Here is a 13,223-nt window from a genome sequence, read left to right as displayed (position 1 = left end):
CTGTAAAGTATTAATAATGCACATAAAAATACTTACAGGGTCTGTATTAACAGGGGAAAAAAACGGAGGCTTTTCTTTAAAACATGAAAGAATCAACTCAATGATTATCAAAGCAAAGTAGATGTAAAATGTGGCAAACCTGAACCTTTCGTTTACATGGCCCTAAAGGGAAAAAGAAACACAGTAAATGGTTGTTATTATTGTATTTCAACCCACAACACACATAGATACACTGTCTGTTTCAGCTTCTTTTGGCAATTCCTATCTTCCCCTACAGTTGAATACTGCGAAGTAGTTGCTAGCAGGAATTATCTTACAAAAGTATGCACATACTCTGTAAAGTGCCTAAGAAAATGCTTATCTCCAAGCTTTTCATTAAATTCTGTCAACTTCAAAGTGCTTATGCATCTTCACTGCATGCAGACACCCTCTGGAATCAGGACTACATGACATCCTTTTAAATTACCTCCAGGGGCTCTTGCCAGATCATGTCGTAAGCATAGAAATTGTCAACCCAGATCAGAGAACATACATTTTCTTTAGTATCTTCTCCCTGACAAGCAATCAGTGTCAAATGCTTTCAGAAGAAGCTACAAGAAAAAGCACTGCACTGTATAACAACAGTTCCATCTGCTCTAGAGATATTTCCTTTCCCACTCATATGAGTATGCAGTTGACTTAAAACTTCTTGCTATGAGTGTATGTCCCTTACACGGTTCTTTCATAACCCAGTGCAGTTGTGAATGCTCTTATTGTTCACTTAAAACTTTTAGTCCTTAAGTGCAAGAGAAAGAATATTTATTTGGTCGTTGGCAGTTGCGAGAACAGGAGGGATATTACCACGGATGTTCTAAGGCTCTGCACACAGAATTTTAAGTTGATTAAGGATTCAATCATTGATAGTCCAATATTTGTACTTATTCACCAGTACCACAATTTTAAAATTGACTTTAAGTAGTGTACAAGAGGGTCTCACCATGATTGCGGCTACCTTCTGAAAAAACTCTACACAGATTGTCATTTAAGGTTTGATACAGTTTCTGCTGGAATATTTACCACAGTCCGACACAGCAGGATCCTTTGTAAAAGGATAACACTGCTAGTAGTTTTAAAAAAAAGTGTATAAAAAAATCACCAAACAGAATCAACGCTGATTTCACTGAGGAGAAGCAATCACCTTAATGTTTTCCAAATACTCTCTTTCATTCCTAGTCTTTGATGATCTAATCACTGAAACAATCTGCTTTGCCCTACTTAGTGAAATTTGTTTCTGTGAAAAACAACTTTCTTACTGTGGGAGAACCTGCTATGCTTTCAAATGGGAATCATAACAGCCCAGGTTTCTTTTCTCTCCCTCCAACTTTCTGGTCTCTATTTACAGCCACAGTTGGAGTCAAAATGCTGTCCTCACCACATTGGGCACTGACAAAAAGAAAGCCTACGGAGTTGTATAATACGGTCAAGCTGCCGGAACAACAAAGGAAGGAACATTACTTATTAAAACTCATTATCTTCAATCACTGCCCATCCTATTGAACCATGGCACAGGGCTTAAAAAGAGAAAGGGAAGGGGAGGAAAACAAACAGTGAGAGCCTGTTCATGTGTGTTGTGTATATGCGTGTGCATGCACACACACACACGAAGTGTTGGTACAGCCCTCAGATGTCTATCAGGTTTCCAGTATAGCCTCAGGCTAAGCAAAATCTTTATTTGACATTGCAGGAGAAAGCCCAGTTCCCTTCAAGTTAGACCAGTCTGAGTCAAGGCAATGGAACCAAATTTCTCTTTCTGGCAAAAGCCAGCTTCAGGTCTGACTCCAAACTTGGTGATTCATTCCCTTCACAGAGATGTTAATGCTACATTTCCTGTTCTCCAAGTGCTAACAAGGATGGCATGTTACCTGTGCTGTTGTAGTCATGATCTTAGACCGGAGAGGCCCCACGGCGCAGAGCACAGACAAAAACCAGAAGATAATGAGCACCCCAGAGGACTGAACTCCTCTCAGTCTTTCATATTGAATAAGCAATGTAGCTAACAGCTGTGAAAAGTAAGTACAGGAACATGTGAACACAATCCCGTCCCACTGCTCCCCTTATTCACACTCTCATTGGCAGCAGGACCACTTTGAAAAAAGGCCCCATCATAATTTTACAGAAGTCAATGACAAAACTTCCCCTGTCTAAGGGAAGCCTAGAATAACTTTATGAAAAAAATTGTTTTTATCATTTTCAGAGCCTCTGCTACATAATCCAATTTTTAAATCAGACATTGTACCTAGGGCCACACACAATTAAACCTTAGCTATAAATATATTAAACAAATTTAAGACCTGTCATTTCTCCTGTCCAGATGGACCACCATGACTCGTCTAGAAAACAGCATTAAAAATAAATTAAGCTTACCAGGGGAATTAAAAACTTAATGGGCAAATTTTACAGCTTCATTTTTCACACAACGGCCCCAAGCCTGTTTGTTATCTTAGGTAAAGCAAATTTGGTTTCTGTTTGATGGAGGAACAACCAACAGATAAGACAGCCAATCTGACAAAGTCCAGTACAATACTGAACAATGCACAAGCCAAGCTCTATCGTATCTCCCCGTTTAGGCAAAGTCATACCCAAATTCTCTCCACACCTGGATCACAAGCCTGGAGAAACAGATGAGAGCAAGGTGGGAGGCAGAACAATCTCTCTATTATAAAGATTTCGATTTACATAGGTGAGTCTGCATGAGAGAGATGTCTATAACTGTGGTCTTTTCAGTTGGCAAAATTTGTTTCACTAATCCAAATACTAATCATTCAGTTAAGAGAGCACAGGGTTAGACAATAAATGTAAAGGAACCCCTTTCCTCCTTCATGCATGTAAGTAAGTTTTCTTATTAGTCACAATTAACAGAAACAGCTACAAACCATAGTGATGCCAACAACCAAGGGAGTCACAAAATAGACTGGTGGTGGCGTTCTGCTTTGCAGGAGCTCATGGAAAGAGTAGAAGAGATCTGCCCAGCTCACACACCACAGCAGGACACCGAACAGCTGAAAGTAGTCAAACAGAAACAGCATTTGGTAAACTCATCTCCAAGGGCAATCACAGGGCTAGCAAAACCATTATGATTCAAAGATTCCCAGCAAGACAGAAAACAAAACACTGCTACAGTGACCAGCTGCATTTAGGCTAATGGAACTGTCCCACCGCAATCAAACCAAGGATCCAGTCTCAACTGTTCTGCAAGGGATGTGCAAACAACTAGGAGAAAGATTAATGTATTTACCTGTTGTTTTTTTTCTTTTTTTCCTCCCCTCCCATACTAGTCAGTTTTAATTAGAAACACAGGCAACGTGTAGATAAAAGGCAGACATGCTCTGAAGCAGATGCCTGGAATTTATCTCCAGGATAACCCGATTCTCTCGTGGTCTATGGGAAGTGACTTGCTTGCTTTCCTTAGACCTAGCCATTTATAAACCAGAGGAACTGTTGACATCAGCCATCTCTTAGGCACAAAATGCAGACAAATCACAAAACTGTTAAGTGGATAGAGTGGCTTGAAAAAATACTTTCCTGTGCTTATTTTCACAAGGAGATGAAGTTTTCACTACAGTTACCTTTAGGTCTTTGTTTTGCAGCTTTAAGTGGTGCTGGCTCACCAGAAGGGTGAATTATTTTCTGCAGAATAATAAACTCCTCACTCTACCCAGAAAGGTGTGCTCGCAGGATTTCCCAGCAGATGAGCTATCCTTTGGTATGCCTCCTCAGAAATCTGTACGTACACTGTTGTTCCCTATAAGCAAGTTCGCCCATAAAACAGAAAGAATTTTGTTTAAACCCTACCTGCAGCGTTTGCTTTGACACTGAACTAATGCTCATGAACTAAAAACTGCATGTTACTTGCAGAACAGTGTAAAGACATCTTACCGTCTTGAACCTGCTCAACACGGAAAGCACGATGTACCCTCTTTTAGAGTGCTTTAGGTAGAGAAGATAAAAGGGTAAGGCAGTCCACAGATAAATGCTAGGAATCCATGCTAGGATGGTATTCTGGAAACATGGTGTCAGGTCTGGATTATCAGTGTGTATCGAAAGATTTGAATCCTGGAGAAAAAAAATGAGACAGTTATTAACAGAGAGGCAGAAGCACTGTCAACTGGAACATCTGCTTGAGGAAGTTGCATCCAGATTCTGCTGGAGTTAGCAAATGGCCTTAGTAAAAGCTATTCCAACAGCTTGCGGTTAATCTGCTATAGTAAAAGGCCTAAGTACAGTTATAAAAACTGGCAAAAGCTTAAAAAAAAGACAGACTTCTGCCCTCCTCTGTCTCAGAGCAGGACACACATTCTGTAGCATACAAATTCATCGTTTCTGTCTCTTTGCTAAAGCTTAGTTACAGGTGATGATATTACAACATTTCTCAGACATTCCCAGCCTGGACTTTGCAGGTCCTAAATAAGAGCTTTCTCTCAAGGCAAAACCCTAGACTTCAGGACTCATCCAGTAAGACTGTCCAGCATTGGAGAAAACAATCAGATTTAGATCAACAGTATGCCTATCTAGAAAAAAAATGCATTTATGACTAAAATCTCATCGTTCTTGCTCATATACCTCTAACGATAATTACTTCCCTTTTCTAAACAAAGTTGAAAGGAATGTATTTTACATGCAAGTAGGAACATGGGTTTCTTGAAAGCATTGCAGGAAATGCTTTCCATCAGCAACCTAGGACACCATAAATCTCATGCAATTTTTAACTAAGGATTTGAATGCACCACATACAAACACACAGCTATAAAAGTTCAAACTAAAATAGAAATTTCAGTATAGTTAAGGGGAGCCTTTTTTTAATCAAATCTACTGGAAATTCACAACTTGCATTTTGCCATCTGACATGTCATCTCCAATGTGGTAGATAATTACTTACTTGCAGGAAATGTAAAATTACTTTCTTGTATCAGTAACAAGCAGATGATAAAACCAAGGCATACTTGAACCACAGATATCTTATCTCTGCACTAGAATCACTTACTTGTACCTAATTATTTTGTGGTATGAGCTCTCAGTAGAGGCATGTTTCAGTTAAGCCGTGCCACTTCTCCCCACCCCTTACAAATGAAGGGCTGACTAGTCTGAATGTAAATTCTGAAGAAGTATTTCTGAGCCTGCTTTTGTTTACCACTCCCAAAGAGATCAAATGCTGAAAGCAATGGCTAATTTTAGGAGAAGTGAAGAGCCACAATGTCCTTACAACCCTTGAATCTTGGCGATGATCTGTCAGAAGGGCCATGCATCACTGCATCCATCCACTTAACACACTTAAGAGGAGCTCCTAAGTACAATGAAACTACAAAGCCTTGGCAGGTTGCAGGACGGTTTGGCTGAACTCTAACAGTTTTGTCACTCAGTACTTCAGTTTTGGCACCACTGAAAGACGAATGGCAGAGACCTCTGGAAGCGGCGGAGGGTGGCACAAATCCCTTGGCTGTGCATCCGAACTGCACCCTTTAATGCCACGGGGTCACTATCTCTCCAGACAAGAAATGTCTCCTTTCAAGGCACACAAGCACCCAGTGTGGGCCAGGGGAATAAAAACACTTCAATTTCCCTAAACGGGTTTGTCCAGACCTAGGGGAAACTTCGGTCTTGAATCAACAACACAGAGGCAATTACACTGCAATTCAAATACAAGATCAAAACCAAACAAAACTCCAGCCTCATATTCAAACTATTTCAGTGCTTTCCTCCAGTGAGGAGGTCTCTAAAAGGAAGATGACATTTAAGGAGGACCCACTTTTGGCGCATCATCAAAACACTCTGAATGTGACAAGCCCCCCTAGCAGCTCCCCTGCCTGGGGCAGGAGATGCCCTCAGGAAGTTTGGAGCTGAAGGGCTCTTCAGTTCTAAAGCTGGTACTTATCTACCAGCATTTATTCAATAAAATGCTCATTTCCTCTTTAAATTAAATGTGGTTTTGCAGTGTCTTGAGCATGTTCACATTCCTGCTCTTTTTGCTTGAAAAAATCCTGGGAAAATTAAAACTGGAGAACAGCAATAACTGGGCACAGAATAAAACAAAAGATTCTATTTACAGGAACATTTGTAGAAAAAAAAAAAGGCACACTTAATTTAAACCTTTCCTATAAGACCAGGATGTCCAGAAATGGCTTTCTGTCTGACAGCCACCTAGAAGCTGCCCCAGATGTCCATTAACTTCAGACTGAACACAAGCTGACTATTGTATCCAAGACACAGACTGTATGGCTGCCAAGCCATTTAAAGGTTTTCATTAACTCTTATTTAAACTAGGCAAAAGACTTGCATTTTTGAACGTATAAATACAGCTGGCCACAAAACAAAAATTATGTCCTAGGAAAACATCTAAGATTTTGAAATTCAGCTGAATTATCCCCAAGACTGAAAGTGGAACCTCTCCAAAATTACGTGAAGGTACAACCAGCACCCACTCCACGACCAACCAGAGTCTCCCGCTTCAGTGCTTGCATGGCACTCGAGAAATGGAGGTGTGGACCGAAGGAGAAACCTGCAACCAAGGTGGCAGACCTGACTACCTGCTCTTTTGGTAATGCTTTCCCAGGTCCAGTTCCACCCTGAACCAGATCAGTAAGCTTTCCTGGAAGAGATCCGTTTCCATAAAAAGATCCTCTTTCAACGAATTGGTGTTTTCTGAGAGCAGACTCTTTCCGTTCTTGCATACAGTAAGAGGGGCTTCTGTTAGAATACAGTACCTAAAACATTTAAGAAGTGTAATTCCACACCAGTTATTTCCTTCCCCCAAAACTCTTGCTAAGACTGGACTGTAGTGAACAATACTGCCATGCTGTTCACCATGACGTGAATAATTATTAGATTTTTTTTCTTTAATCTGGGAATCCAAAAGAGGCATTTCTTACCAGGCTGCATCTGTTTATATGGAGCTGGCAGTTCCACTTTGTGCTATAAATCACCCCATGGAAAGCATATATCCCAACATCCACTCCAACCCTAAGCAGCTCATTTTGTGTCAGAATATGACACTAAGGCTCAAGACAATCTATCCCAACCAAGCCAACGTTGTTAAATATTGCTAAATACCCTTTAAATCAGCAACCAAGTCATGGAACTCCACCCCTCAAAACAAACACAAGAAGCAAGGGCTGGAGGGGACCAGCTCTCTGACGCCTATCTTTAACGCTCCTGCCTTAACCTGGCTTTGCCTTTGCTTGTTCTGAACTCTGTCCTGGTAAGCAAGGCAAGTTAAATGCTGCCTGCATCCCATTCTGACTGAGAATAAAAATGCCCACCTTGGGCTGTCTGGGTTTGAGCTCTTTAAGCTTGCTACTGAAAGGTCCAACACGCTGAAATTGGCTAGCACACACATTCCTCGGCTCACAGCTCCATGCTGTCCTGAGATCTGCTCACCTCCCTGCGTGCTTCACAGCTCTACCTCAGGGCCCCTTCAGTGAAAACCCACTGGAAACACTTCAAGCAGCTCCATGACACGGGGCTGGGGTGACACAGAGCAAGGGTGACCCAAGAACCAGCATTTCACATGGGGCACATGCAGGGAAACACCACTTTCTCCGAAAAGTCATCCCAGAGAAACCATAACAGCTAGCGTTTCCACCACAGCTAACTACCATCAGCTTGCTTCCCCACAGGCAACACAGTCTTCAGGGCAATAACCTGTGACTCCCACGTGGCTCCTCAATGCAACTAAAGAGCTCAGTGGCAACTGTCTGTAAGCAGCAGCATTCCCTTGGATGCAGTAACATGGATCCGGTTGGAGGCTCTGCTGGTGAGACAAGCATTACAGAAGTACCAACCTGCTGTACTGAACTCCCTGGACACACAGCTTTCTGAACCCTGTAACGATACTTGAATGTAACGGCAACATCCATGGGAAAAAGATTAGAGGTGCTTATTACAGCTTCACAGCAGACAAGGGGTCTTCTGGAGAATAAAACCTACAGATTAGTAGGGCTTCCTGCTGGCCAGCTACGAATGTCATGGACATTGCCCCTTGAAGCATCTTTCCATCATACCCGCCTTCCAGTCACAATCTTTGGATAAACATGACCTCTCTGTGCAGCAGGGCTCACATTTAGGTGATCAGTTTTAAATACACGGTCTTGATTTACAGGACAATATTCAATAAGGAAAGCCATGAGCAACATTAAATCTGTTCTAATACTTACTATTTTCTATTACACTTTCCCCTCTGGAATAGAATACAGCTATTGAAAAGGCCATTTTTAAAACTGGTAATGGCCATAAGGGAACCAACTGTACAAAGCAATATATCTTGGGCTTCTTGCACATCATCCCTTACAGCTTTCAAAGAAACAGGGGAACAAACGGAGAGCCTAAAGCTACACTGAAAAACAAGCAGTGAAATTCCTGTCTCTCCCTTTCCCAAGCCCCAATGATGGTATTAACAGAGCATGCTGAGAAAGACCAGTTGTGGTTCTGGTCTTGGTTTAAAGTCTAAACCAACTCCTAGTCTACCACAGAAGTTTAAAATAAAAGTGCCTTACACTGTCTTGACCCAGGAAACAGCTGATGCTGCAATAATGCTTCTCATACAGCCTGCAAAGGAAGGCTTCTAAACCCTAGGGAAGACATATCTTTTGTAAACTCAAACAGTTATCTTCACTGAATGGATAAATTAATACGTGTTTCTCTCTGAGAATACTATACAGCACGAAGAATTGCAAAAATGGCAGGAAACACAAATTCATTCTTTATCTGCTGGGAATGTGAAGGCCACTGTGCTGATGTCATTCACACTGTCCCAAGGTTAATATGTGCCGTACCATTGATTCTCTGCCGGTTATCACTAGTCAGTAAGCTATTTAAGATTAAAAATCAGATTAAAAAAGAAAGCTGGCTGCAAAGATACACAGGAAAAGGGAAGTGAATAACTGAAAGTAACAACTCTTCCCTGCAGCAAACGGACATGGAAATAGCATCTCTTGTAGAAGACACTGACAGTCAGGACTTCAATGCAGAGAAGACTTCTTACCCTCTTGCCCCTAGATTTATTAAGTATCCTGCCAGTGAGTTTCACTTGCACAGCCTGGCAAAAAAATAACGATGGCTTCTCTCAGCTCTATCGCACGGTGTCCTCCCAAGCACAAGGACTGCTCTGCAGTTACAGCTCTGAACTACAACACCAAAAATTATCCGGGCTCAGTCTTAACTACAGCACAGGCTTCATCTCAGCCTGTCTCACCTCCCACTTCTAGCTGCTGTCCATCTCCCCTGCTTGTTCCCTGCTGGTATACTCTTCAGGGCAAACTCTAGTAATCAGCTTAGAGCACAATTTCAAACGAGCTCTCGGCTCCACTTCTCCAGAAGGCTGCTAGTTTCAAACGGCCTTTTCAGAGCAAGATCAGTCATCTGCATTTCCAAAGGAACAGTTTCACCCTTGTGCACAGAAAGAGTAACACGCTTCATTAATCCACAGTGACCACTGCACAACCCAATTCCCTTATGTGATTACACAAACAACTTTTTTTTCCCCCTTTAAAACAGGGCAAAAGACAATGACATTCTCCACTGCAACACCAGAGCAACACTGCTTGGAAAGAAGACGGGGCTGAAAGTACATGTTTAATAGTATGGCAATAATCAGAGTGGTTTTTTGTTTACAAAACACACTGCAACACTTATCTACATTAGTGAAGGACAGCATGTGGGACACTGAACTTTCTTTTCCAATGGTAAATTTAGTGGCTTATTTTAAGAGATCAAATAAACCTTGCACAAGATTATAGCCTGTACAAGGTAGCTTATGGTTGTGGACTGAACAACCAAAAATCAAGGTAGGCCGCAGAGATGGCGGCCTGCGGTGACAGTCACTGGGGGAGACCAAGTCCTGAGAGAAGTCAAACCCAGCAGCAGGCTGGAGGGCAAGGCCACACTGGGTGCTAATGAGCTTTAATGCCAAAACGAAGCCTGGCTTATCGCTCCCAGAAATGCCCTAGGCTCACCTAACACAGATGAGCACTTGCACTCTGCCTGCCTTCTGGGGTTAATCTGCATGAACCGTACCCATCTCTCAGTCTGCAGACCTACTTATTTCAGTCATTTTTAATCAGAAAAAGAGCAAATGCCCAAAACCACGACAGTAGTTTCAGTGAGAAAAAGCTTGCAAAGCACCACTACAGGTGGTGATCGTGATGGATCACCATCAGGAAATGCATGCTCTCTCTCTTCAACTACTCTCTCCCCTTCTTCATAAAGGGGAGGCTGGCCTTCGGTGTTGTGAAGTCAAAAAATTCAGAGATAAAGAAAAGATGGAATCAGGTGACTATGGAAAAGGAATATGCTGATCACAGAATCAGAGCCAAGGCACAACTGTCCTGGTACGCTGTCTTACCCCAAACAAATTGCATGCAACGCTTCTATCCAACACCAGCTAAGCAATGTGAACATAAAGCTTAAAATTTGATTTTCAACACCCAGAAAACCTGTATTTCTAAATTAATCATGTTTAACTATGATCTATACAAACATCCTGCAACTGAACCTGCCCAGGAAGTGCTGATATGAAGAGGAGTGCCATCGTTAAAGAATTTCTGTAAGACAGCAAAGGCTCAATTGCTAAATGCTTACAATAACGACACACCGAATACCCAAACAAGGCAGAACTTGCACACTTTGCCACAAAGAGGCTTAGACATGGAAAGTGATTTTTTTCAGGTCACCAACATTTAAGCAAGAGGTACCAACTCTGTACTGGGGCAAGAGAAAAAAAAATGGAAAAAAGAAGCAGACAATATAGTGTTGCTACATATGAAGATTGCTAATGACCACAATTTTCTATTCAATAGAACTTCCGATAGTAAACTATTTCCCCAAAGAACATATCTTGCTTTTTCAAAAGAAACAAAAATAAAAGCCTAAAGTTTTTCTTTTTTTTTAATGCTTTTTGTTCCACTGCCTGCTCTCACCTCCCATGTCTGTAATAGAAAGATGATATGCAGAATGCAGAGAATTTTTCCCTTTGATTTTCCCATGTTTCCAAATATACATAATAGCAAAAGGAAATGAAAGAGGAAGAAAACTGTGTGTGTAGGAGAAGGGGGAGATTCTAAAATACGTGTAATTCAACTGGGGGAAAAGGAAGAAATGAGGATTATACATTTTTTTAATTGCATAGGCATCAAATGTATTTCTGTATTCTGAGAAATTTTGGAAAAGAAAAATAAGTCATTATTTCTGAAACCAAATGACTTTGAAATTCAGGACAACTCTTGTGAAACGTTTTTTCTCCTCCCCCTTCCCTCATTCCTTACTGTGTTCTGATTCAAAGCTTTATGACACCGACACGTGATATTACTGCAAAGGATCTAAGTTCTACTGCATTGACTTTGCCCCTCATGCTGCCGTCACATTAGCACAGGGACGAGGTGCCAGCTCACACAGGCCCAAGACAGAAGCAAGGCTGTTGGTTGTGTAAAAGCATAAATGCGTTCCTCTGGCTGCTTGCCTGCTATGCTGTCCTTCAGCTCTGCCAAATAATGTGTGACTGGATAATGGCCCATCATATTCGCGGCAGTATCAGGAGACAAATGGAGCATTAGCTCACTGGAAAAATCAAAGATCCCGTTTAATAGGTTTCTCAAAGGAATTTTTTTAAATTAAATTTTAAACAGTAAGAGCCTCTTCATTTTAATATATTACAGATTTACGTGCATAGAAAGGAAAGGACTATATCTACAGTAGCATAGCAAATTGCCTACCAGGTAAGTTAGCCCCATCTTAAAACGCTTTATACTCTTAACTGTAGTGATTAAATGAACTCCATTTTAAGGAGCTCCTCAAGTACGCTATATTTAATTTCAAATATTTTTTTCTCAGGAGGCAAACTTTATAGAATTCCTAAGTCTCGACCCCTTCAGCTTGTACGTACTGGCTGTGTCACTTAAACTAAAAAGTCTGAGCTGTGACCAGGGAGAAACAGCTGTGTCAAAAGCTGACGAACATATCTGACCTTGGTATTTGCTACAGATAGAGAGTCGCCTTGTGGGGCTTTAATTCACATTCAAAGCAAGGTGGGACCTTGCCTCTCTACAACAGGATCCCAGTTCCATACCTGCTCCACCCTGAGGCGCCCTCAAGTTTTACTGGCCCATCCCCAAAACCCCACAGAAGGGAAGGACAAGCGAGGCTTTGTGACCAAAATGCCTTTTGGAAGCATCTCCCACAAAGCAGCAGTGCACCTGGGCACTGAGGACTGCCCTGATCTTTGCCCTGTCAGCATGCTGGTTTGAAGGAAATGGCAATCGCCGATTTCCTTTAAAAACACGAGCAATCACATTCACATATTCCACTGCAACAAATGTCATTTTCATGAGCTTCATTAATTGGCAACTGTCACTGAGGGACTCCACAAATCCTTGATATTGGCAGCTTTCACTGGCACTAAGTTTCGCTCAGAAGTTTCAAATCCAGACTTTGTCTTTTCCAGACAGATTCGAATACGGTCTATTACTATGTTTATGCACAGATGAATGGTAACAGGTCCCTGCTAATACTCCAGATCTAATAACAAATATTTATACTTCTCTTGACATTGCAGAATCTGATGCCCATATCATTTATTAACAGCTTCCATTCAAGTCAGTTCAATAATCTTAATATTCTTCGAAGGTTTAAGCATGCGCACTCAATTGCTTTTAAGTTCAGGATGTTACCACCACCCTTTGCGAGAGAATAACTTCCCAGACCTGATGTCTGAAGAGACCACTCAAGTCACCGATTTTGATCGCCAACCTAACACAAGACAGAACACAGACACCCGACACGATAGTGAAGAGATTTATGTAATTGGGACTCTGCTATCTGAAAGTGAATGCAGTTAATAAAAATTATGTGCAGGTCTGTGTCATCTTAAAGTATCTATAAACACTGAACTTTCTGTGTTTATTACAGTGTGGCAGAAGGGGAAGCTGATGTATACAGAACAGCCAGTCCGGATGATGCCACCCTACTGCTTAATCTCCCCTTTGCAATGACCTGCTACCACCTTTCGCTTCATTCTTCCTCTGCTGGAACTAGCTTAGTTGAAACAGCAACAGAATAATTGAAATGCTAGGCTTTATTATTAATTCAGGGCCATATAACGTAAGTTTTTTTGTTTTAATAAACTTGTACACGTGTTACGAGCACGTTGTTTGTCATCTCCCTTGAAAGATGCATTTTTCCCCTCCTACAGCTATTCTAAG

General features: G+C 41.5%; 1 protein-coding gene across 3 annotated transcripts in view; it reads right to left on the bottom strand.

Annotated features, from left to right (window-relative positions):
* ABCC3 (ATP binding cassette subfamily C member 3) overlaps positions 1-13,223 on the bottom strand; it is a 48,379-nt gene that overhangs the window by 30,549 nt on the left and 4,607 nt on the right. For all 3 annotated transcript variants that reach the window (XM_040530127.1, XM_040530130.1, XM_040530131.1), the window contains exons 2-5: positions 3,916-4,092; positions 2,913-3,038; positions 1,902-2,039; positions 37-162 (exon numbers count right to left, since the gene is read on the bottom strand). In XM_040530127.1, the coding sequence (XP_040386061.1) occupies positions 37-162; positions 1,902-2,039; positions 2,913-3,038; positions 3,916-4,092 (567 nt within the window). The remainder of the gene's footprint in view (positions 1-36; positions 163-1,901; positions 2,040-2,912; positions 3,039-3,915; positions 4,093-13,223) is intronic.

Source organism: Cygnus olor, chromosome 18 (assembly GCF_009769625.2).
Source record: "Cygnus olor isolate bCygOlo1 chromosome 18, bCygOlo1.pri.v2, whole genome shotgun sequence".
Classification (NCBI taxonomy): domain Eukaryota; kingdom Metazoa; phylum Chordata; class Aves; order Anseriformes; family Anatidae; genus Cygnus; species Cygnus olor.
This window is presented reverse-complemented; position numbering and strand designations above follow the sequence as displayed.